Here is a 25,597-nt window from a genome sequence, read left to right on the forward strand (position 1 = left end):
CCAGGAGTATCGCAATGGCCTGTCGGGGTCTGCTGGTCCCCAGTGCTTCGTCTCTTCAGCTACCAAAGGGATATTCCTAGATCTCAGGCCTGACCTGTTCCCAGAATCATGTTTTCAAAAGCATAAAACAAAATAGAGAAGATTGCAAAGGTGACTAATTATATTGAAATGCAATTATCAAAAAAAAAAAAAAAAAAAAAGCAATAGGGTGGCAGGTTAAGAATGGCTGCCCTGGATTTTTGCTATGGAATGGGGACCAGTGGGGAACAGGCAAGTGTTCATGGGTTAACGATGCTCCCTCCTAGGCCGTGCCCAGCTCTCTTCCTCTCCTGGCCTTCCTTTGGTCTACTCTGCCCACCTACCTTGCCTTGGGTGCTGGCTTCTTCTTGTACACTTCTTGCCTCCCTTTTGCTCTGGGTGACCTTCAGTATTCATTCTTTGGACACCGTGTGGCTTGTGGTTATATAGCATCTCCAGGAGAGTATTATTACCAGTAATATAATTATAGTTTACATTTATTTAACTCTTGAGTTCTCACAAAGGACTTTACACATTACCTCTTTTTGATTCACATAACAACCCTGGGAAGTAGGTGCTTTTATTATTTCCATTTTACAGATGAGGAAACTTGAGGATGATAGAGGTCAAATGATTCGCCCAGGGTCACACAATTAGTTAGTGTCTGAGGCAATCCTGCAGTAAGTATGATTTGAGCTAAGTATTGAAAGAGGCCAGGGAAGCAAAGTGTGGAGGTGAGAGGATCGGGCTTACCAGGCACGGGGAATGACCAGGGCAAAGGCTTAGAGGTGGAAAACACAGTGTTTTGTTCAAGGTACTTCAAGACAACAGTCAGTCGATCAGTCAGTGAGCATTTATTAAGCACCTACTATGTGCCATGCACTCTGCTAAGTGCTGGGGATACAAAGAAATGCAAAAGACAGTCCCTGCTCTCATGGAGTTCATAGTCGAATGGGGGAGGCTACGTACAAGCAAGGGTAGCCAGGATAAATTGGAATTAATTCACGGAAGGAAGGCAGTGGAATTAAGAGGGCTTGAGAAAAGCTTCCCATAGCAGGTGGGTTTTAGCTGGGCTTGAAAGGAGCCAGGGGAGCCAGGAGGCAAGGATGAGGAGGAAGAGCATCCCAGGCATGGGGCACAACCAGAGCAAACGCATGGAGGCCAGAGATGGAGGGTCGTGTTTGAAAAACAGCCAGGAGGCCATTGTCACCGGGTGAAGAGAATGTGTGAGTCCGTGTTTCAGGGAGGGGGTGGTTGTGAGGCGTAAGAAGACTGGGCATAGGGCTCCGTTATGAAGTGCTTTTAATGCCAGGGATTTTGCATTTTATCCTGGAGGTGAGAGGAAGCCACTGGAGTCAGGGAGGGGGAGGAGAAGGGTGATATGGTCAGGCCTGAGCTCTAGGAAAATCCCTTTGGTGACTGAAGAGACAAAGGACTGGAGGCTGGCAGACCCTGAAGGCCATTGCAGTAGTCCTGGTGATGAGAGTCTAGGGGAGGGAGAGGGCGGGTAGTGTCAGAGGAGAGAAGGGGCTGTATTCGAGAGATGCTGCAAAGGTGAAATCCATAGGCTTTGGCAACAGCTGGGCTGGAGGTGAGGTGGGGGGGGTGGTCAGAGACAGTGAGGAGTCCAGGATGACTCCTAGGCTGGAGCCCAGGAGCCTGGGAGGAGGGCGCTGCTCGCTACGGTTGCAGGAAGGTGGGGGGGGGGGGGTTTAGGGGAAGGATAATAAGGTCTGTTTTGGCCGTGCTGAGTAGGCCAGTGTTGCTAGAATGTAGATCACATGCAGAGGAGTAGAAAAGAAGCTGCCAAGGGAGGAAGGGACCTGCTTATGAAGAGCTTGAAATGCCAAACAAAGCAGTTTATATTTGACCCTTTTCTATTTAAACTCTGTACAGTACCTCGTACACAGTAAGAGCCTAATAAATCTTGGTTGAATTTTTAAAAAATAAGTGTCTGACGCAGGAGTCAAATGCACGTCTTCTGACTGCAAGTCCAATTCTATTTATGTTGCACATTTCAGAAAGAATTATGCCATCCTATTAAAAAACTGGCCTACCCTATCTGTTGTTAAGTGATGTATTCCTGTATACAGTGTGAGAGGTATATGAGTCGCTATTTTTTTCAACTGGCAAACTACATCAGATGCAATAACAGTACTTTATTGACTGTTGACAGAGGGAGGTCCTTCCCACCTCCGCCCTGACAGCTGGTGCTGGAAAAGCTGCCAAGAGCTATGAGAGGGATAGATGGAGACTAGAGACCGTATTAGACTAACCTAGGAAGTAGCTCTGAATACATTTGGCAAGCCAATTCGAGGTAGTTGAGCAATGACTAAGGCTGCTCCAGGATCAATGGAGGAGAATGTTTAGGTCCTTCCTTAAAAGATTTTTTAAAAAGTGAGATTCTAATCTCTGGTTATTGATACAAATAAAGCAAAGTATTGTGTATTTTAGATCTGGCTTTCATCTGGTCCAACTCTATCATTTTACTGAGTAGAAATATATGGCTCAGACACAACATCCATCATAGCTCTATCTTGGGATCAGAGCTAGTCTAGCCCCTTTCATTTTTACTGAGAAGGAAACCGAGGCCCGATGGAAGGGACTTTCCTAAGGTCTACACTGGTGGCAGAGCTGGGTTTTGAACCCAGGTCCTCTGACTCCATAGTGTTTGCTTTTCCACTATACCACACCACCCTGGGAGCCAGTGAGATTTTGAAATGAGAGAAGATCGAGACTTGGAAGGATTTATTGTCTCTGATCTTTTGTGAATGCCAGAAAACAAGCAAACAAACAAACCCAAAAACCAAATAAAAGTCCAAACCATTCCTAAGAGTGCCTTGCACATTGCATGCACTTAAATATTTACTTAATTGGATAGAACTTAGAATATTCCCAAAGTGAAGAGTCCAATTGTGATGAACCAAAGATCTTGTTTCTGGCATTTGGAGCTGCCTTGAAAGACTTTGTGCAGGAGGTTTGGCTCCCCCATTTGAGGTGATAATTGCTTCCAAAACAGACACTGTGATTGTCTGGCTGTCTTGCCAGGGATGTAAAGATGTGCTATCACTCAGACCTTTTGATCTTTTTTTCTATTAAAAAAAAGCCAGCTCGGGACAAATAAACAACTAAGAAATCATTTTTTGAATAAGTAATAAGAACACGTCCATGAGAGAGAGAACGTTCTCGAAGTGTCTGGAAGCTGCTGTTTCCTATGACTTTGGACATAAACACAGAGGTCCACGAGTATCAGAAGTGAAGTCTTATCTTTTCTATCTCCACAACCTCTTTGACTCTGTCCCTTCCCTCCTGAGATGACCAGCCAGTCAGGGAAGTGGCTAGAGTCCTGGACCTGGAATCAGGAACATCTGAGAGCCAATAGAATCTCAGATCAGCTCAATGACGTTGGGCAAATCGCTTAACCTTCATCTTGCTTATTTGCCTTATCTATAAAATGGGGAGAAACAATATCATCTACCACCCAGGGCTGTTGTGAAGATGACCTGAGATAATGTTTGTAAAGAGCTTTGCAAACTTTTAAAGTGCTATATAAATGCTGGTTATTATTATTGTTGTTGCCACCACCCTGGTTCAGGCCTTCATCATCTAGACTATTATTATCCCTTAAATTGAAGCTTTTTTTGGTTATGACTTTTTAAAAATTCATAATTTAAGCTTTCATAGGCAAAGTAGAACAGAAAGAGGATTGTATGTGAAACTGCAAATCTGTATTACATGTACTTTGATTTTCCTTTTAAGTGTAGTGAGGGGGTGGCCCACCCATTGGGGCAGTGTAGCCTGCAAGAGTGGTGTCTGACATGTCATTTGTACTCCCCTTTGTCTGTGCTGCTTCATGAACCCCAACCTACTTCACATCATCAGTCATGGGATTCTTCCTGGAGCTGGGGACTGGCCATGGTCACATTGCTGTTCTTCAATCACTCTCTTAGGGCCATAGGGATAACCCTAATGTGGAAGGAAACACTTCTACTAGTTGCTACTGTGGGTCCTGAACCCCCCACTGGTGTACTTCCCATTTATACAAAATCAATCAGTCAGAGTGATACCAATGACTCTTAGACATAAAACATTTATTAAAAAAATAAGGCAAAAGCAATAATACTGATATCATTTTCTCAGCAGAAGGCAAGAGCAGGAATAATCAAACATGACATTTATTAAGCAGAGGGCAAAAACTTCTATAACAAAAAAAAATTACAGTCCACTCAAAAACCTGAGTCATATGCTTCCAGCAATGCATAGAGTATTTATGGGAGAGAGAAGACACATACTTACATGAATGAGGAAACCCACACACCAGAAGCATGTCACAACTCTGGACTGCAGGCTTTGATGTCCTTGACCCCTTCAAGAAAAATCTGCACCACACAAAGCTGCTTCTTTGATAAATGCCCCTCTTTGGTCCTTACCAATCTCCTGATGGGCGAAGTTGGTTCTCTTCTGCTTTCTAACCAATAGATCAGCGACACCCTCTGGAGTTCACAGTCACATTTAATAGGGCACTAAGAAAATGTTATACTTTTTTAGCAATGCAAATGTGAGGATGTGTCTGTGTGTACACACATACATACATATGCATCTCCCTACGTCTATAGATATGTTTGTATATACATATATATCTATATACAGAGACATGTGTATGTCTCTATATTTGTTTTTCTATCTATATAGAGACACACTCATACACAAACATTATGTTTGTTTAGTGATAAGTAATTCTCTTCAGCCAGAGAAGTACAAAACTCTCTAAGGTGACTCTCTGGGCAATTGAGACAAGCCCAGCCTGCCTTTCATTTAAAGGGATTCTGCTTTCTCTCCTGACATCTTCTAGCAAAGCCAAGCCAAGCCTCTTCCCCAGTAAACCCAGCTTATAACAAAACAAATTCAAAGCCTGTTTCCCCCTTCTCTTTCTTTCCCTCTCAAACTATAGAGGGTAGTAACAGGTAGCAAGGAACTGTCTGAGTTTTTCCCCCCTTTCTCATGATATAGATGGCACTACAGAACAGAAAACATAGAAAGCTATGTATGTGCAGCAGCAGAGTTAAGCTCTCCTCCAATCAGCACTGTAGCCAAAGAATCCTTTCAGCTGAACAAGTCTTTTTGCCAGTCAATCTGCAAAACATTGCCTCTCCCAATCAGAAGACTCCCGTCAAAGCAGCTGAAGAATCAGCTTTCTCCCAAACAGCAGACTCCCGTCAAAGCAGCTGAAGAATCAGCTTTCTCAGCTGGAAACTTCTTTGTTTAGCCTTCCATGGCTTCTTGTGACTCCTCTTTTGCTCAGCTTGCCCTCCTGCTACTTCTGCCTCTTCCTTCTCCTTCTCTCTCTTTCTTCCTTTATCTACTAAAGACTCAAGTCACAGCTTCCTGCTAATCAGTGACTGTTTCTGAAAGATATGAACTCCACTGGCCTTTAATAATAATCTCATAGTCCCCAAACAATCATTTGGTTTACAGCTTCAGTTGTAAATGTTGAAAAAAAAAAAACAGCCACAGAAAATGAGTCAATGGACAATAATGCCCTGCAGCTTGAATTACCTCCATCATTCTTCAAACTCAGGCTGCTGAGAGTTTCTCTTAGTATGCTATGATCCCCCAAAGGGCAGTTCTCTATCTGCTCCTTGGAACAATCTGGCTCTCTCCTCAATATTTTATTTTTATCAATATTTTATTTCTCTGCAAATTGATCTTTACAAGGTTTTCTTTTTTCCCTCATACACAATTTTTTGGGTCACTTTTAGCAAGCAAACTCTTCATATGAAATGGGTTGTACCTTACAGAAGCGTATAAAGAATTCAACAGGTAACTTTCAGATTGCTCCTGTTGGTTTGTCTGTCTTTCCTTCTGGTTTTCCTTCTGTTTTATTCTGTGCATTGCTTTTATTATTTTTTCAATTATTTATTTATTTTTAACATTTTTTAAAATTTGAGCTCCAAATTCTGTCCTTCTCTCCTGCCCCTCCTCCACCCATTCGGAAGGCAAGTACTATGATACCTCATTATATGTATGAAGTCACACAAAACATACTTCCATATTAGCCATGTTGCAAAGAAAAAAAAAAGCAAGAAGAATAAAGAGAGTGAAGAAAAGTCTGCTCCAGGCTACCCTCAGAGTTCATTGGTTCTCTCTCTGAGGTGGATAGTATCATGGGTCCTCTGGAGTTGTGGAGGATCACTGTTTTGATCAGAGCAGCTAAGTCTTTCACAGTTGTTCATCCTTATTATATTGCTGTTATTATGTACACTGTTTTCCCTGTTCTGCTTATTTCACTTTGCATCAGTTCACGTAAGTCTTCCCAGATTTTTCTGAAACCATCCCTCTCATCATTTTCAATGGCACAGTAATATTCCGTGACAACCATATCCCACAAGTTGTTTAGCCATTCCCCAATTAATGGGCAATCCCTCAATTTCCAGTTCTTTGCTGTGCATTGCTTTTAAATGCTTCAATGACCCTCTTTTCTTTTTCGTTTGTGGGGGGAGGGAATCTCCCTCCCAACTCCTACCCCCAATTGAAAGAGAAAAAAAAAACCTTTGCAACAAATAATTTACATTGAAACTTGAAAAGTTTAGTCACATTAGCTACTTATCATTAGACCCCAAATATCAAGGACTGTATGTGTGTGTGTGTGTGTGTGTGTGTGTATGTGTGTGTGTGTTTGACTTTTAAAATAAGCAGAGTTCAGTAGAAGCGGTCTAAAAGCCCAGACACTTTCATTGGGCCTCTTTGACTCCTAGAACGGGTTGCTTTGGCACAGTGTCAACACAGCCTGACTCAGGGGTTCAGGAGAAGCTTTCGTGGCACGTGACACTGTGGCTGCTGAGGGACAAGGGCTCAGCCTTGATTTAAGTGTGTGTTTGTGTCTGTATGTGTGTAATACTCACAGATGTAACACTTGCTCCTCACTGAATCTTCACCCCTAAGAAAGGCTAGTGTTGTGAATGCTGTTATCCATTAGATTGCAAGCTCCTTGAGGGCAGGAACTGTCTTTTGCCTCTTTTTTGTATCCCTCGCCCTTAACATAGTGCCTGGCACATCGCAGGTGCTTAATAAATGTTTATTAATTGACTGTTGTGATAGTTTGTAACTTATTTTATTGACTGTTGGGATAGTTTGTAACTTATTTTATGTACTCTCAATTTTTTTAATGTCTCTTCCTTTTTTTTTTCTTTAAATCTTCTAGTTTACTTCACCTTAAAGTCAGCTTTCAATACCATATCAAATGAGAGGGAGAAACTGAAGCAGATGATAGAGCATGAGTCCTCCTCATCACCATCCGCACAGATTGTGGGTCTGAAGCATGCCTTATCATCCGTAAGTTACATGTGTGTTATGGAGGGAAGATATAGAACTGTCCTAGCAGCTAAGGGGACACCGTAGTGTATGGAGTGCTGGGCCTGATGTAGGGGAGATCTGAGACCATACACTTAGTAGCTGTGTAACACCTGGCAAGTCATTTGACATCTGTCTGCCTCAGTTTCCTCAACTATAAAATGAGGATAATGGCAGCACCTTTCTTCTAGGGTTGTTAAAAGATCAAATGAGATATTTCTACAAGTATTGTATATTTGTAAAGTGCTTAGCACACAACCAGCACATAGTAGACGTTTCACAAATGCTTCCTTCCTTCCTTCTTGCTCATGTCTTCTTATCTTGTCTGGATCCTGGGTTCCCTGGAGAGTTCCTGAGGGAATAAACCAACTAGATGATCATCATTTTCATTCAACAAAAAAACTCAACCAGCACTTATTAAGCGCTTATTGTATGTAGTATTTAACATGTCAGAGTCCTCAGGCAAAACTAAGAATGTAAGTTTCAGAATTTGTATTCTAGACTGTGACTGTGTTAACTTGGGCTCACACTCAGCCTTTGTAAGCGACTATGAATTTCAACAGGTGCTAATGTGACTGAGAGAGGGAACTCCTCATTTAGAATTCCCAAGACGAGTGAAGTCACAGGGCCAGCCCCTCCCTGCAATCCTCTCCAAAAGTTACAGTGCTGTACAATGAGAATTCACACGTGTGTATAGGTGGCATAGGGATAATTCACACACATGCATAGGCAGTGCAGGGGTTGTTCACATGTGTATAGCATTTCATTGTTTGCAAACCACTTTGCTGCTTACATGGAGTTTACCTGATCTTCTCTCTAGCCCTGGGAGGGGGTTGCTAGTATTATCCCCATCTTACAGAGATCAGATGACTTGGCCCAGGTGGGAAAAGGGACGTTGTGTTCAGGAACAAGCTTTGCAGGCCAGTTTCCCTGGCATGGGTGTGTGTGAAGAGGGGTCACGGGAAACAAACCTATGAGAGCTGGGAGCCAGGCTGAGGGGGGCATTCAGCACCCAACCCAGGGTTTGTTGGGATCTGAGAACCTTTTTAAAGGCCAGGCTGGGGTCAGCACACACACAGATTCAAACAACTGTTCTTTGGATTGGCGATAAGCCAGCTCTTATGGAATGGCATTAGGGTCTGAGAGGAGTGGGGCTGTTTTCATCCCCCTCCATGCACAGATGAAAACAAGGTGATGCTGCCTTTTCTCTGACATTCCTACCCATGGAGAAGATCACGATTACTCCAATGGAAACCCCATTCACCCTCCGGCCAATTTGAGAGTTGGCCATGTAGTTAGAACAGAAGAGGTCTTTCTTTTCATTGTGGCATTTGCTCTTAGGACTGATCAGAGATCAGGACTTGTGTGTCTTCCTCTTTTTGGCTGGGAGTGTGGAGGTGAAGGGATGGAGAAGAAGGGGGTCTAGGAGGAGCCTCACTGCCATCAGAGGAGAAGGCTGCCAAACTTTTTCAGTAAGGTTTGTGCCTTTCTCTCCATCTTTACAAAAGCTGCAACAGAGACAGCAAAGCTAAGACGTGTGATGGGCGAGGCCAGGATCCTGGGAGAGCATTTCAGCCATGATTTCGTAATTTTTACCTGCCTTCCTTCCTTCCTTCCTTCCCTCCTTCTCTCCTTCTCTCCCTCCCTCTTTCTTTTTCTCTCTATCTCTCCCCTCTCCCTCCCTTCCTTCTTTCCTTCCCTTTTTCTCTCCCCCCTTCTCTCTCTCTCCTCCCCCTCTTTTCCTCCCTCCCTCCTTGCTTCCTTTTCAAGTGATCTGTGCATGTTTTAAAGTAACCTGCACATGTAATCCAAATTGACCTGGGCAGTGGAATTTCTAGAACTGAGTGACTCCCCTCCCCCTACCCCACCTCAACCCTATTAATTTCCTCACTGAGCTCATCTCTCCACTTGCCCTGGGAAGAGTCTCTTGACCTCTTTTTTTGCGTCAGAGAGAACACAAACATTCCACATGCACCAATAATGAGCATGGCCCTCCCGACCCCAGCATCTTTCGGAAATGAGGCATCTTCTAATGGGTGGGAATGTCAGAAAGAAGAAACCAACTCCCTTTGCCTTTGAGAGAACCCTTGTGTAGAAAGCCGAAGTGGGCAACAGGGACTCCCTTAAAGGCAAAGAAAGGATAATCTGACATGCTCGCTTACACCCCACTATTTACCTGTTCCTGGTGCCCTTCTAAGAGGAGGAAACATACTCATCTTTCAGAGCCGGATGAGTAAGTACACACACAACCTCAAAGAATGAATGAATCCCTCCTGGTTAGGAAGTCTATCGAAGGCCATTTCTTCTAAGCCTCCTAACCACGTCTCGGTCCCCACTGATGCCTCTGTCTCCCATTTGGCTGTGGTCAGGATTAGGCAGGTATTAGCTGCTGGTAGGGCAGGGCTCAGTGGAGGCATGGGAGACGCCTGTTTTCTTTGGCAGTCACAGGAAGGGGAAGAAAAGGGGTCAGTCATGAGCAACCTGGCAATAGAGGAGGGTTAGAAAGTTGGAGAAGAGGCAGGAAGCTCTTGAGCCAGACTGGCCACGTCTCAGGCCCAGCCTTTACTGGCATAGAGAGCTTTGAGTCCCATTTTCCATCATCTTCTTAAAAAGCAGCTGTGTGGCTTCTTATCCTGATACAAAAACTCAAACCTGAAGCCAGCACAAACGGGCTGAAATCTGGCATTGCAGGTTTTCTCTTTCCTTTTTTTCAACATCTCCATCCCACTGTTTGTATGGGTTTGGACATACCCTTCCATTTAAAAAGAAATGTTCCTCCAGAAGAGCCCTACCTAGCCTGAAGTCTCCTGATGATGTGGAGGTGACCCTGAGTTCTCAAAGGCCATGGCAAGCTCTAGCAAGCCAGAAAGGTTTAGAATGTGGACCTGGGAGTAGACAGATTGTGTTTCTTTCAGCCTAGGAAGGGACCCACTTCTGGGAGGATAATGGGATCACACATTTAGAGCAGAAGTCAGTTTATCTTAGAAATCACTCCTCAAGAAATCATTAAACATTTATTAAGCACCTGCTATATGCCAGACATTGGGGAGAGAAAAAAGAGGCAAAAAATAGTTTCTTCCCTCAAGGAGCTTACAATCTAATAGTTTAGCCTAGAAGGTCTTACCTGCAGCCCATGAACTTGCCAATAATTTTTCTTTTTTTTTGGTAACTGCTTTTCAATAAAATGGGTTTCCTTTGTAATCCTATGTATAAAAATGTGATTCTGAGGAATCTTTCTTTCTGGCTTTCCCAGACTCACTGCCAAAAGGGTCCATGACATACACATGTGGTTTAAGAGCTAGTCCAACCCTTTTCCTTTTGTAGATAATCAAACCAGGGCCCAGAGAGAGATAGCCAGCTTGTCCAAGGGCGCACAGGTAGTAGGATCGGTGATCTGATGGCTTTTATTTCAAAAAGTATTATTAGGACCTGGAATAAGGTGGAAGGAAGGGGCATCATCACTTGGGTTGAATTTGGCAAGGCTGTTCAGAGGATCTCAGAGCTCATCCAAGTGTGAGCCGAGGTTCTCAGTGGACCTATGAGGGTGTAGAGTTCAATAACAATGGATAGACCAATCCTCCCACGAATCTCTTGTGCCTATCCCATCCAGCCCGTTGATTCCTGCCCTTTGTGATACGTCTCCTCCATTAATGTGGCCCCAATATTTTTTTTAACATGTTCCAGGCCCTAGCACAAAACACAGACCTTAAAGACCGCTTACGTAGAATCCATGCTGAGTCCCTGCTCCTCGATTCTGCTGCCGGTGCCAAGTCAAGCGATGGTCTGGCAGAGGTGGGTACAGGCTTCTCTTCCATGACTGCAGTCCCCTTACTGCATGATTCCTTTTCCTGACTGTGCACTTCCTGCCTGATTCCTCCCATTGTGAGGGGTGCTCATAGACCCAGCCTTGGGCCATCCTCGTTTCCTGTGACTTCAGGACAGGAGGGACTGGGGAGCAGGTTTACTTTAGCGATCAGGCTGGCTGGGTTTTGAAATCATTAATGAGAAGCCTCTTCCCTTTTATTTATCTCTCTTTCATTTTCTCCTAAATACCACCACCCTCTAACAGGTATCAGTGTGTGTGCGCGCGCGTGTGTGTGTTTGTGTGTGTGTGTGTGTCCGCGCACGCCTGTAAGATGAGCTGAAGGAGGGAAAGGTGGCTGAGTGAACCCTCGGAGGGTCTCATAAAGAGACCAGACTTGCCTCCATGAGCTTTCGTTCACCACTTTCTTCTACAACTGTTCCTACTCTTTCTTTATTCTCCTCTTCCATCCCTTGAAAGATTTTGAGGTAAATAATGATAGAAAAGGGGACAATCATCTCCTATAAGGGGAAGTTTGTGTTGTTAACTAAGTTGAAGTCTCTCTGCCAATTGTACATCAAAAAGCCTGGCTTTCAGGCAACTGCTTTGTTATGAAATCTCCCTCTTCCTCTAAGATGAGGAGAAAATCTCCAGATGGGTGCTTTGCCTAAAATTAGCCGTGGAAAGGGGCAAGTAAGGTAAAGGATGCTATATTTAGCCATTTGTTGTTTATTTAAGACACGAGCAGATTGGTTTAACGGGCAGCGTGCATGGTGGAGTGCATTTCAAATCCAGAGAGCTGTGTTTGCGGTAGAATGGAAATGGTCTCTGAAGTGGCTGCTGATGAATCTGCATGTTTCTGCTTCATTTCTTCCTGGGTGCATGTGCACAAGAACCGCTTTGGAAATTGTTGTCACAATTATTGCCTCGAAATAAGCTAGACATAAGAAAACAGGATGGTTTTCCCCCCATTTCGCTCCATAATGTGATTCTTTCCTGATTTCTGGAATTTGGAATTTAGTTTTCTTTCTTTTTTTTTTAAAAAGGTGTGCATTTTAATCTTCCTGTGTGTGCAAATCATTTCTTGTGATGCTTCCTATCTTGATTATAGTCATTATGTAAGTTTCCAAGGCCACCAATTATCCTAATGACTTGTGCCTTTCTTCTTTCCCTGGGATTGGTCATGGACGTTTCCAAATGGATGTAACACACCCTAATAATAGCTGCCTTGTCGACAAAGTAGAGGCCTCTGGGGTTTTAGGTTTGTTTGTGAAGTTCGACTGTGGGTTTTCTTACTATGCCCCAATTTAGAAATGGAAGCAGCCTGTTCTAGGTGGTGCTACAGTGAGCCTAGAGTCAGAAAGACCGGAGTTCTAATTCAGCTTCAGATACTTTCTAGCTATGTGACCCTGGCAAGATGCTTCTGTTTGCCTCAGTTTCCTCATCTGTAAAATGGGGATAATAATAGCACCTACCTCCCAAGGTTGTTGTGAGAATCAAATGAGATAAGTGTAAAATGCCTGACACATAGTAAGCGTTCTGTAAATGTAAGCTATCACCATCACCATCATCATCATTATGATTAAACTTTCATGAAAATTTTCCTAAATGATTGCTCTCAGCTTGGTTCCATTGGATTTCCCTGGGGCCTTAAGATCTTGCTTGGGGTTTGGGTCTCAGCTCTGAAGCACAGGGTGGGCTTGCCCCAGAAGGGTGGGAGAAGGACCAGTCAAACCTCTGCTGGGCCAGAATGAATTCCTAAGCAGTCTGGGACAAAATATTGCCATTGTCAACCACTGAAGAAACTTGGGTTAGAGAGATCTTAGCCAAGATAGTCATTTCTTAGTTAAATATTACCTAAGAGATACAGCTGGAATGTGGAAATGGAAGAAACAGTGATCCCTTGAAAGAGTACAGGGGAAAAGCTGTTCTGGGTCAGTGGAAGGAGCCCTGGTGGCGCCAGAAATCCTAGGTTTGTGCCTCAGGCCCACCATTTATCAGCCCTGTGACCTTGGACAGATCTCCTAATTCAATTCAGTTTCACAAACATTTCTCAAGCAGCCAGTCTGTGGGCCAGTCTGTGTACCAAGGACATGGAGACAAAAATGAATTACCCTGCTCCTTCCTTCAAGAAGTTTACAGTCTCCTGGGGTGGAGAGGGCCGGGGGAGGAGGATATAGTTTGTCCAGTAACATAAGTGAGGCTGGAGAGAGCCCTTCAAACTAGGGTTGGGGGGGATCAGGGAAAGCTTCCTAGAAGGAAGTGACCCCAGAGGGGAGCCTTGTACCAAAGTCAGGATTCTAAGAAAGAAGGCATTCCGTGCCTGGGGCATGGTGTATCCAAATATATGGAAGTGAGGAGTGTTCCGGGAGTGCTCTGCATGGACCAGTTGGGTTGGAGCTGGGGGTTAGGAAAAGAAGGAGCAGAAATTAGGCTGGAAAGGGGTGGTGGGAGCCAGACTACTCTTTGAGCCTCAGTTTCCTCCTTTGTGAAATGGGGGCAATGATACTTTCAGGAGATTGTTGTAAGGATCCAATAGGTTGTTTGCATATAGAGTAAAGTCCTCTGTGAACACCAGGGATCTACCACAGATTTGTAAGTAGAGAGAGAATCAGGGAGGGGAAGCAGAGAATCCACAGCCTCATTAAGTTTGGTACCATATTCTACAAAATCTTCCTTCAAAGATCTACCTTGATTTGGTCATTTTTATTGTTTTATTTTCACCCCAGAAGAAGAGTTTGGGCAGCTAGGTGGTGCATGGCTAGAGCGCTGGGCCTAGAAGCAGGAAGACCTGAGTTCAAATCTGGCCTCAGACACTTACTAGCTGTGTGACCCTGGGTAAGTCACTTTACCCTGTTTGCCTCAGTTTCCTCATCTGTAAAATGAGCTGGAGAAGGAAATGGCAAACTGCTCCAGGATCTTTGCTAAGAAAACTCAAATGGGGTCACAGAGAGTCGGACACGGCTGAAAGGCAACAAGAGTTTGTTTCATTTTCTCTGGTTTTTTTTTTTTCAGTGATTCCATTCCTTTTGTTGGGAAAGCCCTCCTGTTTGCCCTCCTGGGCCGTTCTGGAAAGTCAGCACAAACAGCTAGCCCCCGACTATACCAATAACTGACATTTCCCTTGCACTTTCAAGTTAACAAAACATTTCCCTTAGAACGTCCCAGGGGTGCGAGATCGAGCTCTCCTGGGTGGGACCAGATTTGTTCTGTTTGGTGACAAAGGGCAGAACCCAAAGCTGTGGCAGAGGAAGACTGAGGTTTCATGGAAGTCAATCATACGTTTATTTTTTAAAATTAATTAATTTAATTATTTTTCATTTTCAACATTCACTTTTATAAGATTTTGAGTTCTAAATTTTCTCTCTTCCTTCTATTCCCCCCTTTCCAAGACGGCGTGCAATCTGATATAGGCTATACATGTATGCTCATATTAAGCATGTTTCCACATTAGTCATGTTGTGAAAGAAGAATCAGAACAAAAGGGAAAAATCAAGAGCAAGAAAAAACACAACAAAAGAAAGAGAAAATAAGATGCTTCCATCTGCATTCAGACACCATAGTTCTTTCTCTGGGTGTGAATAGCATTTTCCACCTTGAATCTTTTGGAATTGTTTTAGATCATTGCCTTGCTCAGAAGAGCTAAGTCTGATAAAGTGGGTCATCACACAGTGTTGCTGTTACTGTATACAATGTACTCCTGGTTCTGCTCACTTCACTCAGCATCCGTTCATGCAAGTCTGTCCGGATTTTTCTGAAATCCACCCGCTCATCATTTCTTATGGAACAATAGTATTCCATTATATTCACAGCTTGTTCAGCCATTACCCAATTGATGGGTAAACTGAGGCATTTTAATTTCCAATTCATTGCCACCACAAAAAAGGCTGCTATAAATATTTTTGTATGATCTCTTTGGGACACAGATCTAGAAGTGGTATTATTGGGTCAAAGGATATGTGCCATTTTATAACCCTTCGGACATAGTTCCAAATTGCTTTCCAGAATAGTTGGATCAGTTCACAACTCCACTGACAATACATTAGTGTTCCAATTTTCCCACATCTTCTCCAATATTTATCCTTTTCCTGTTTTGTCATATTAGCCAATCTGATAGGTGTGATGTGGTACCTCAGAGTTGTTTTAATTTGCATTTCTCTAATCAATAGTGATTTAGAGCATTTTTTCATATGACTATAGATGGCTTTAATTTCTTCATCTGAGAACTGCCTGTTCATATCCTTTGACCATTTATCAATTGGGGAATGACTTGCAATCATGCATTTATTAAGCACCTACTATGTAGCATGAGCTGTGCTAGACACAGGATACAAACAATCATTCCAAGCCCTCAGGAAGCTTACATGGACATATATAAGTTCATACAAATATAGGGATAAATGGTAAGGATACAAACTGTGATTTCCTTGTAGTCAGGAAACTCTGTAGTGTGGTTACTCTTTCCACCAATGCGGAAACATTGCATATTGGCACTTTCTTTGCAGCATATAGTTTTACAGAGTCTCCTAGATCGCAAGAGGTAAAATTACTTGCCCAGGGTCACACAACCAGGATATGTCAAAATTGGGCTTGAATCCAGACCTTCCTGGCTTAGAGACCAGTTCTCTATCCACTATCTGCCATGCTTCCTCTGTAAAAACTCAGGAGGTGATTTTTTTGGGGGGAGAATGAATAGCTGGGAGGTTCAGGAAAACCCTGAGTAGATGGTAGCTGTATGTACAGTGGACAGTGTGCTGGGCCTGGAGTTGGGAAGATCTGAATTCAAATCCTGCCTGAGATACTTACTAGCTGTGTGACCCTGGGCAAGTTAGTCAAGCCTCTGCCTCAGTTTACCTATCTGTAAAATGGAGGTGATAATAGCACCTACCTTCCAGGGTTGTTAGGAAGATAAACTGATAGAATATTTGTACAGCACTTTGCAAACCTTAAAGTACTATACCAAATATTATTATTACATATTTTTGTTATTATTAAACTGACCTTTGAAGGAAGTGAGGGAGTCTCACAGGCAGAAAGATGTAAGGAAAAATTTACTCAGAATTACAGCTCCTCGGTAGTGAGAGCTGGGCAGTGGGCGCACTGAGACCTGCTGCCCAGGAGGATGGAAGGCCTTCTGACTCTCAGGGATTCTCCCCATTTCTCAGATGCAGGAACAAAGAAAGAGAGAGGTGAGATCACATGAATGGGGAAAAGATGGGTCCTCTCCCAACCCCTGGCTGTTCCTGTGCTCTTCCTTTTGTTTAGAATGCTCTTTGTAGGTCGTGTTTCCCCCATTTCTACCTTTATTAGAATAATCATTCCTCAGCGAGTTAATCATTCATCTTGAACGACAAAGATGCCGCTTTGTCATTGCCTGATCTGAGATTTGTAGCAGTTGGGGATTTGAAAACAGAGCCCAAAGTGCTCCAGGCATGGGTGTCCTCTCACCCCAGTAACACTGACCTAAAAGCCTTCACAGAGAAGAGGACCGGGGAGACCATGCAGGCCACAGTCCAACACCCCTCACTTGACAAAGGAGGAAAACAAGGCACCAAGACCTTCCTCATTTGCCCGACAGCTGAGCATCTGGGATTCCGCCTCGAGCCCTCTGGCACCAAACCCAGTATTTTTTATTGCTGCCAAAAGCAGATATGACTTACGTTTGTCCCAGTTAATTTTCCGTCTTTTTATCTTGGCCCAATATCCTACCCTTCCAAAGTCTTTTTGGAATCAACCCAGTTGATGCCATTTTTCTATTTCTTTACGCCCCTTTTCAGTGTCTGGCTAAGCTTCCCATACTTCTCCCTGTTTTTTGCCCCAGGTGCTGATTTAGCAGTGACTTTAGCTGACTTCCCCAGCAATGAAAATGTCAGTGTTTTGCCCCCAGGAAGCTCAGCTGCTGCTTCTTGGAGACCGAGTATGGAATGTGGCCCTGGGTGTCTTTTAAGTGGTTCATAGGCATGACAAACAAGAAGACAGATGGTGTTGGCTAGCTGGCTTGGTGGATGAAACTTGTCTCCAGAACTCCCATCTTCATTTCCTAACTCCTAGAGCCCCCTCCCCTGCAAGCCCCAGGCAGCAAGGTTCCCAGTGTTATACTCTGATATTCCTTCCATCCCCCGTTCTCACCTTTCCCATCCCACTTTCCTTTCTTGCTTCCTTTTTTCTTTTTTCCACCCTTTTTGCTTCCCTCCTTTTGTTCCTTTCTCCCTTTTTCTTCTCTTCCTTTCTCTTTTCCTCCCTTCCTTTCTTTTTTCTTCTCTTTCTTTCTCCTTTTCCCTTCTTCTCCCTTCCTTCCTTCCTTTTTTCTTCCTTTCTTTTCTTCTCCCCCCCTTCTTTTTTCCTTTCTTTTTTTTCTCCTTTCTTCCTCTATCCTTTCTTCTCTCCTTCTCTTTGGCATATGAATTATGAAGTGCCATCTTGGAAATGATGATGGCATCCTGGGTTGTATGAGGAAGTTCTTGTTAACGCCTTTCCTGGGTCTCTCCCCTCCGCCCACAGTGTAGATTGTGACCCCTCTGTGAATCTGTCACCTTTCAAAGTTGCTGTGGATGAGAAATGCATCCACCTTTAGTTGACCTGCTGATGACTTTCTTAGAATCACTGGATTCCAGATGGGGAAGAGACTGCAGAAGCCATCTAGTTTAAACCCCTCACTTCACACAGAGGGAAACTGAGGCCCAACAAACTCAAATGACTTGCTGAAGATCACACAGGTACCAAGCATCAGAGGTGGGATTTGAACTCAGGTCCTCTGACTGCCACTATCTACCACACTGCCTATGTCACTGAACTAGGAGAGACTGGGCTTCAGAATATGGACAAATACTCTTGTTCTGGTTCTTCTTTCACTCCATGACTAATGTGGACATATGTTTAATACAATCATACATGTATAGCCTATATCAGATCACGTGCCGTCTTAGGGAAGGGGGAGTGGGGGCAGGGCTGAAAAATTGAGAACTCAGAATCTTACAAAAGCGAATGCTGAAAACTAAAAATAAATATATGTAAGAAAATGCAGACACACAGTCAATCCCCGACTCCATCCTCATGGCCTTCCCGGCTTGGTGGTGTTGTTCAGTCATTTCAGTCATGTCTGACTCTTCGTGGCCCCCATTGGGGTTTTATTGGTAGAGATACAGGAGTGGTTTGCCGTTTCCTTCTCCAGCTCATTTTACAGATGAGGAAACTGAGGCAAACAGGTTAAGTGACTTGTTCAGACTCACACAGCTAGTAAGTGTCTGAAGTTGGGTTTGAACTCACATCTCCTTGACTCCAGGCCCAGTGCTCTATCCACCGCACCACCTAGTTGCCCTACCAAAGCTGGTGCTGTACTGGTACAATCTTTGAGAACTTAAGGTCATCCACGTAACAAAGACTCCAGAGGAAGATTTCGGTTCTTTTACTCTTTGTTAATAATTTAAAAAATGAATGCCGATCCTCAGTACCTTCATCTTATGGGCCTGTGGAATGGGCCTCAAGCATTTAAACTCTTCTTTTTCCTTGGTTGTCTGTATCATTCCAAGGGCCAGCCTATGAAGTGTTATTAGATGTGTGAGTGATATGGAACAAGCTTATTTAGCTACCATGATAGAATCGTCAAGTCACTTGGTGCAGAGTATGCTGTTGGGCAGCACCAGATGGGCCAATGCGCCATCTTCTAAGTAATTGAATGGCACTGGCTCGAGTCTTTTCCCAGAGAGGAGCAGGAGGATTTCCTGTATCCCATTTTGAGTGTAGGTTCAGAGTGTCATGGCCATCTTGCCCAGAGAGCTTGAGGCCATCCTTGAGGGCTGGGAAGAAGTGGGGATTCTGGGCTTACTGCTCTGACTTCTTACTTTTTCTGAGGCAGATAAAAGAAATTTGAGGGAGGGAAAGGGGTCGGTAACTGTGGTGGATTTCTTCTTCCTGCCAGAACTAGGGCTCCTTCCTAGCTCAAATCCACCCAACCTGCCTTCTGTGCCAGAGATGTGTTGCTCTTCCCCAGGAGAAGGAAATTAATATCATTCTGAATCTCGTGCACAAGTATGTTCAGATCTTTGGTGCAAGTAAGAGTTAGAAAGCAATTGTTAGCATAGAGGGAATGATGGAAGATGGGCAAGGGAGTATGGAGAATATTGGATAACTAGATTATCCTATTACAATTAATGTTTTTATTTCTCATGTGCATAGACCTGGTAAACTCTTGAATTTATTTCTTTCATGTTAGCTAGGGGTATAGGAAGGTTTGGAGGCAGCTAGGTGGCCCAGTGGGTAGAGTGCCAGGCCTGGAGTCAGGAAGACCTGAGTTCAAACCCAGCCTCAGACACCCACTACATGTGTGACCCTAGGCCAGTCACTTAACCTCCATTTGCCTAATCTGCTGGAGAAGGAAATGACAAGTCATTCCAGTATCTTTGCCAAGAAAACTTCATAAGGGGTCACAAAGAGTCGGATGAAACTGAACAACCACCATAGGAGGGTGATATGAGGACCACAAGAGGTTGGGAGCCCTTTGCATAGAAGGTGGAAGAAGGAGGAAACAGAAAGGGTGGGAATTCCATTTCAGAAAAAGGTTTTTTCTCTCTTGAATGAAAAAAAAATTGTCTCTGTTGGTAGAATATCCCCTTGCCTTGAAATGTGAGTGGTGACCCGTTTCTGTGAGTGGCCTGTCCAGGGCCTAGGGAACTTGGCTTTCCACTTTGCTCAGTGAACGTTTGGGCCTCTTGATTTTTGGAACTCGCTCCCGCTTTGAAATCGAAATCTGATCAGGGGTGCTCCGGGACTGATTTTTTTAAAGATTCTTCTTTGCCTTGTACCTTACAAATTTCCAGATAGCCTTTCTCAGTGTCTTGGTTTGGTTTGGTTTGATTTGAAAATAGGAGATCTCTGGAGAAGAAAGCAGAGCCCTCGTCCATCAGCTCTCCAATGAAAGTCGGCTCTCCATCACAGACTCCCTTTCAGAGTTTTTCGACGCACAAGAAGTCTTGCTGTCTCCAAGCTCCTCAGAAAATGAGGTTTGGCCTTTACTTCTCTTTAAATTTTAAGATAGTTTTTGTTACGTTGCTTTAATGAGCCATCTACAACAACAACTAATAATAATAATAACAACAACAGATTTGCATAATGCTATAAAATGTGCAAAGTACTTTTCCATATGTGTTGTCTCATTGGATGCTGTGGAGTGAGGGCCCATGTGCTCTGTGATGACAACCTCTGATTAAATGTGGCTGGTACGAGCACGCCTGGGTGGGGTGGGCTGGAGTAGGAGTAGGAGTAGAGATATATGGGGTTTTTTATTCTGCCATCAAGTAGCTTTTCTTTGAGCCTTGTTAGCCCTTATCACTTCAAACAGGACGGCCTATCCCCTTCCCCCACACCCTGGAGACTCTCAAAGTACCCACTGGAACTACAGAACAGCCCATCCCCCCAAGTCCAGGCTTTTTGGGAGAGGAGTGAGGATGAACATGGATGTGACATCTCCCTCTCACTTTACAAAATTGGCTCGTGGGCAGATGGATCAAGGCAAAGCAGCACTTCAGAAACTCTCTTCAGCTCACAACACGGGAGAGTGATTAACTTCTAGTGAATGTGTTCACCTTAAGCAAAATTCCACCGCAGTGAAAGAATCTGGCTTTCTCCCATAGTAGCCTTTGTCCCAGTGGAATTTAACCCGTGTGTCACCGTAAGATGAACATTGTCACGTGAGCTGATGAATAATTGTGTTGCCAGGTTCTGTCCTGCTTCAGTGAGTTGGTGAGAATCCTCCGTTAGTTCGGTCGTTGAGAACAAATGAATGCCGCTCCCAGGGCTTGTTTTCGTGAGTGGGGAAGGCATTCTCCTGGCAAGCTCACATATGGTATTGATTTCCATAAATCCTGTTTTCATAGATAATAAAACTCTAAACTTCAACTCAATCTGGCTGAGTTTTTTCTAACTAATTCAGAAAAAATAAGGGTTTATTATGATTAATATTCCAAATGGGGCTTCTGCGCAATTATGATGATACCATGAGTTTATTTGATGCTTTTCTGATAATGAGCCACACCATTTAAGAATGAATATTGCTTGATTCCAGTAAATGGCTAAAAGGCTTTGAATGTCTTTTTTATCAGACTGGAGGAGGTAGCTGCGAAAATAGCATGATCACAATGCCCTGAAAAACATTGGTGCCTCATAACTCAAGGAGCATTGAGCCATTTGGGGAAACCATCCTAGCCACCATTTGTTCACCTCTCGTGATGGTGTGGCCCTGGAACGCTTGGCTTAATGAAGATATTTCTCTCTTCTCCTGCAGGCTTCTGATGATGACTCATACGTCAGTGACCTAAGTGATAACGTCTCCATGGATAACCTCAGCAATGATCTGGAGAATGAGAGGCAGACTTTGGGTAAGACCAAAACATTTTCCTGTCTAAAAGGCAATGTTTTTCTCCTCATGGAGCAGGAGCACTTATTAAGCACTGGCTATGTACAGGGACCAAGCCAGGCCCTATGAAGCCTCCATTGGGTTGGAATGTCCTTAAAGACAGCAGCCACTTTTTGTCTTTAAGCCAGGGTTTTATCCATAGTAGGTGCTTAATAAGTGCTTGTTGGATTAGTCACAGAGAACCAGAAGGGCACACATCAGGAGTTTAAGACCTGGTCCTAAAGTAGTCCTCACATGGTGAATGTAGTGGTCCATTCTGCCAATGGTATGGGAGGCATTAGTGCCCCCAAGGACCAGTCGCTAGGTTAATAGTATCCACTGCTATTCAGAGTTGTCTTTTTTCCCCTACTGTATGCCAGAGAGGTCAGACTCAGGACCTGCAAACTCCCCTGTGGCCTGTATCAGATTAAAATGAAATTGGGAAATGTTTTCCAAAATAAACAAAAATATAATACAACAGAGATAATGTTAATTTGCCATTTTCCAAGTCACGACGTAGCCTGTGAGAATCCATTTCTATTTGCTGTATACATTTATCGCCACAGGCTTGAGGCCGCTAAACTAACAGCTTCAGGGAACACCATCCTTTGTCCATCCTTCTGGTTGTCTGTGGCCACCAGCCATGGTACAGGACAGGCCTTAAGGACAGAAAATGGGGACTGCTGGGACCAAGGTGGAGAGGCAGATGGTGGGTGTGAGCCCGTGGCCAAATGGGAGAAACCAAGCGAACATGCCGCCAAAGAGATCCATGCTCAAAAAGATGGGCCAGTCATATAGCAGGAGCAAGGAATAACTGACGGTCCATCCATGGGCTCCATTGGTACCTTTGTGAGGTCAAGGGAAAGTGAGGATTGGCCATCAGCGTGTTGGATGGACCCCACAAGGGGAGCTTCTAGAAGCCTAGATGAGAGTCACCCCGCCTGGGTATTCAGAAATGGGTTGTGGTCACTAGCAGGAGGCCCCACATTCATGAGATCACAGATCATAGGACCCTAGAGGTGAACCCAAAAGGGACCTCAACAGCCAGACAGCCATCGAGTCCAACCCCATCTTTTTACAAAATAAGGAAACTGAGGCCCAGAGAAGCTAAGTGGCTTGGTGAGAGTCACACAACTAGTAAGTATCTAAGGTGAGATTGGAATCCAGGTCTTCCTAACTCCCAATCCAGTGCCCTATCCACCATCCCAAGCTGCCTCTTCCACTCTGTTGGAATATTAGAGCATTTAAGTGTCTCTTGTATGGCATGTAACATGGCGGGCTTCCAGGGTCCTCAGGAGATTGGAGTGGGGGGAATCACAGTTTTGAAAGTGACAAGTACCACATCCTCGAGGTTATGCCCCATGAGAGGTTCTGAGAACACCCCCTTCCAGCCAACTGAGGCTCTGTCATGATAAAAAGGATACCCTAAGTTTGTTTGATTCTTTTCTTCTAACAAGTCATAGCATTGAAGAGTAAATATTGCCTGATTCCAAGAATGGCTAACAGGCTTTGTGAAAATGGCCTCCTGGGGGCAGCTAGGTGGCACAGTAGCTAGAGCTCCAGCCTTGGAGTCAGGAGGACCTGAGTTCAAATCCGACCTCAGACACATAACACTTAGTAGCTGTGTGACCCTGGGCAAGTCACTTAACTCTGATTGCCTTGCAAAAAAAAAAAAAAAGGAAAAAGAAAATAGCCTCCCAGCAATCATAGCAGATTAAAAAAGCTTCCTTGCATGTGGCTTAAGGAGGACTTAGCCACAGAAAAGCTTGTTCTCTAGGTGGAGGATTCCAGCCACCTGGTGCCATGGGGAATCCCAGAGGCTCTCAGGCCAGCCTAGGCTGGGGGTGCCACTCAGTAGATTGTCACCTCCTTGGGGCAGGGGACAGGAAGAGAACTTCCTCACTTGGAACCCTCCCAACTGATCCAGAGGTATGGTGTTACTTGGACCCTGAGCTGTCAGCCAGGAACCCCACAGTGTGACAGCTTCCCCAGGTTTGTTTTAAGGACCCTCTGACCTTTGCACTTTACCATGCATTGGTTCTAGTTTCCATCTGTGCCCTGTCTTCATGACTAGCTCACGAGACTCTTGAAGGCAGGAGTAACTGCTTATGCCTGTGTCTACTCAGCATCTAACTTGGGGCTCTCCATACAGTAGGCATATAATAAATGCTATCTAATGAGCACCATAAATACCAAACAACCTACCACCTCATCAAAAACTGTTTAGAAAAACATTAGGCCGTTTGGAGCACTGGCTTTAGAGTCAGAAATCTGAATTCAGAAGAGGACGAAGATGATGGAGAAAGAGAAGGAAGATGACAGGGGAAGAGGAGGAGGAAGGGCTGTGCATGTCCTCTGCTCACAGCATAGAGAAGGTTAAGAGTCTTTTGGCCGAAGCCTTCAGAATGGTGGGATATGCCCTGGGCCCCTGAACGTTTGGCTGTGTGTGGGCTACAGCGGCCGGGCAGCCGGACGTGAGGAGGGGGTGCCAGGGTGGGCTATGTGTGCTGACACAGGCATTTTAATCAAATCTTGGTGGTGTTCCACAGACTGTGATTGCCTTGACAAAGAGGGACCTTCTGCAGTCAGGGACAGAGTTTAGTGCTTGGAGCATTTCAGGAAAGAAATGAATGAAAATGAAGGCCCGCCTCCCCTCTTACTACTGCCATCATCAGACCTTGACTTCCCAAGCACAACCATCCTGGCTGGTTATTTTGTGTGCTGAGATGCCCCAGGCATGTGAGAAGGGCTCTGAGACATGTCACTTGCGTTCCGTCAATCTTTCTGTCTCATTATATTCAGAATAACGTGGCCATTCATGTAAGCTTAGGACATAGTGCCTGGCAGCACATGAACGGCTTAATAAATGCTTTTTTCCTCTCTTCTTTCTTTGGGTCCTGTTTACTGGACCAGTGACTATCTGTGTGACCCTGGGCAAGTCATTTAACCTCGATTGTCTCATCAAAAAAGCCAAAAAAAAAAAAAGCGGCTTTGGAACTGATTCCTGAAGGGAGCCAGGAGGGAGGGCATTCTAGGTGTGGAGCACAGCCAGTGAAGAGATGTGGAGTCTGGAGATGGAGTGTCCTCTGAGAGTAGCACCAGGAAGGGGAGGAGAATGCTTTGTAAACTTCAAACATATTGTAGAAATGAGAGCTCTTGGTGTTGTTTTGCACAAAGGTGACTGTACCAGGATGGTACCTGGGCCCCCAGGGTGAGGGGAATGAATAAAGGAAGAAGTGTATGAAAATTCAGAGAAACACAGGAAGACTTATATGAACTGATGCAGAGGGAAGTAAGCTGAACCAGGAAAACATTCTGCACAGAAACTACATCAACGTAAATGAAAAGACCCTAAAACGAAGGCAAACTCTGTGTAACTATAGTGACCAGTCTTGGAGAAGAGATAAGGAAATGCACCTGCCTGCCTACTAAGAGAGGTGGTGGCATGTGGGTACAACATGCCACATATATTGTCAGACTTTGTTGGCTGGTTTTCTGAACTGTTTTTCTTTTTCACAAGGGAAGCCTTTCTGGGCACATGGTTGGATACAATAGCCCATTCAGATATGACGTGTGAAAACATTAATAAGTTAATTTTTTTTAAACTAGAGTTAAATTTTAACAAGCGAAAGAGGGAAAGAAATGGATTGGTGAGCTGAAGGTGAGTCATCTTCTGTCCCTTCCAGGCCCCATTCTCGAAAGTGACCCAGGAGGCCAGAGCAAACGGCGGACCTGCTTGCCGGCGCCCTGCCCCAACACCAGCAGCATCAGCCTCTGGAATATTCTGAGAAACAACATCGGGAAGGACCTGTCCAAGGTGGCCATGCCTGTGGAGCTAAATGAGCCTCTAAACACGCTACAGCGGCTCTGTGAGGAGCTAGAGTACAGCGAGCTGCTGGACCGGGCCTCGAGGACACCAGACCCCCTGGAGAGGATGGTGAGGGGGATGGGCTCCCGTGCCCGAGGGCAGGGGCTGGGGGGGAGGGGGGACTGCCGGAAATCCCACCTCCCTCTTTCTACAGTAGAGGAGACCGAGG

General features: G+C 44.5%; 1 protein-coding gene across 9 annotated transcripts in view; it reads left to right on the forward strand.

Moving 5' to 3' along the window:
* OSBPL3 (oxysterol binding protein like 3) overlaps nucleotides 1–25,597 on the forward strand; it is a 151,881-nt gene that overhangs the window by 93,918 nt on the left and 32,366 nt on the right. For 5 of the 9 annotated variants that reach the window (XM_027872133.1, XM_027872136.1, XM_027872135.1 and 2 more), the window contains 5 exons: nucleotides 7,220–7,350; nucleotides 11,053–11,160; nucleotides 20,035–20,169; nucleotides 21,450–21,543; nucleotides 25,247–25,497. In XM_027872133.1, the coding sequence (XP_027727934.1) occupies nucleotides 7,220–7,350; nucleotides 11,053–11,160; nucleotides 20,035–20,169; nucleotides 21,450–21,543; nucleotides 25,247–25,497 (719 nt within the window). The remainder of the gene's footprint in view (nucleotides 1–7,219; nucleotides 7,351–11,052; nucleotides 11,161–20,034; nucleotides 20,170–21,449; nucleotides 21,544–25,246; nucleotides 25,498–25,597) is intronic. The other 4 variants (XM_027872138.1, XM_027872140.1, XM_027872139.1 and 1 more) reach the window with 1 other exon arrangement.

Source organism: Vombatus ursinus, unplaced genomic scaffold (assembly GCF_900497805.2).
Source record: "Vombatus ursinus unplaced genomic scaffold, bare-nosed wombat genome assembly UNPS02014799.1, whole genome shotgun sequence".
NCBI classification, from domain to species: domain Eukaryota; kingdom Metazoa; phylum Chordata; class Mammalia; order Diprotodontia; family Vombatidae; genus Vombatus; species Vombatus ursinus.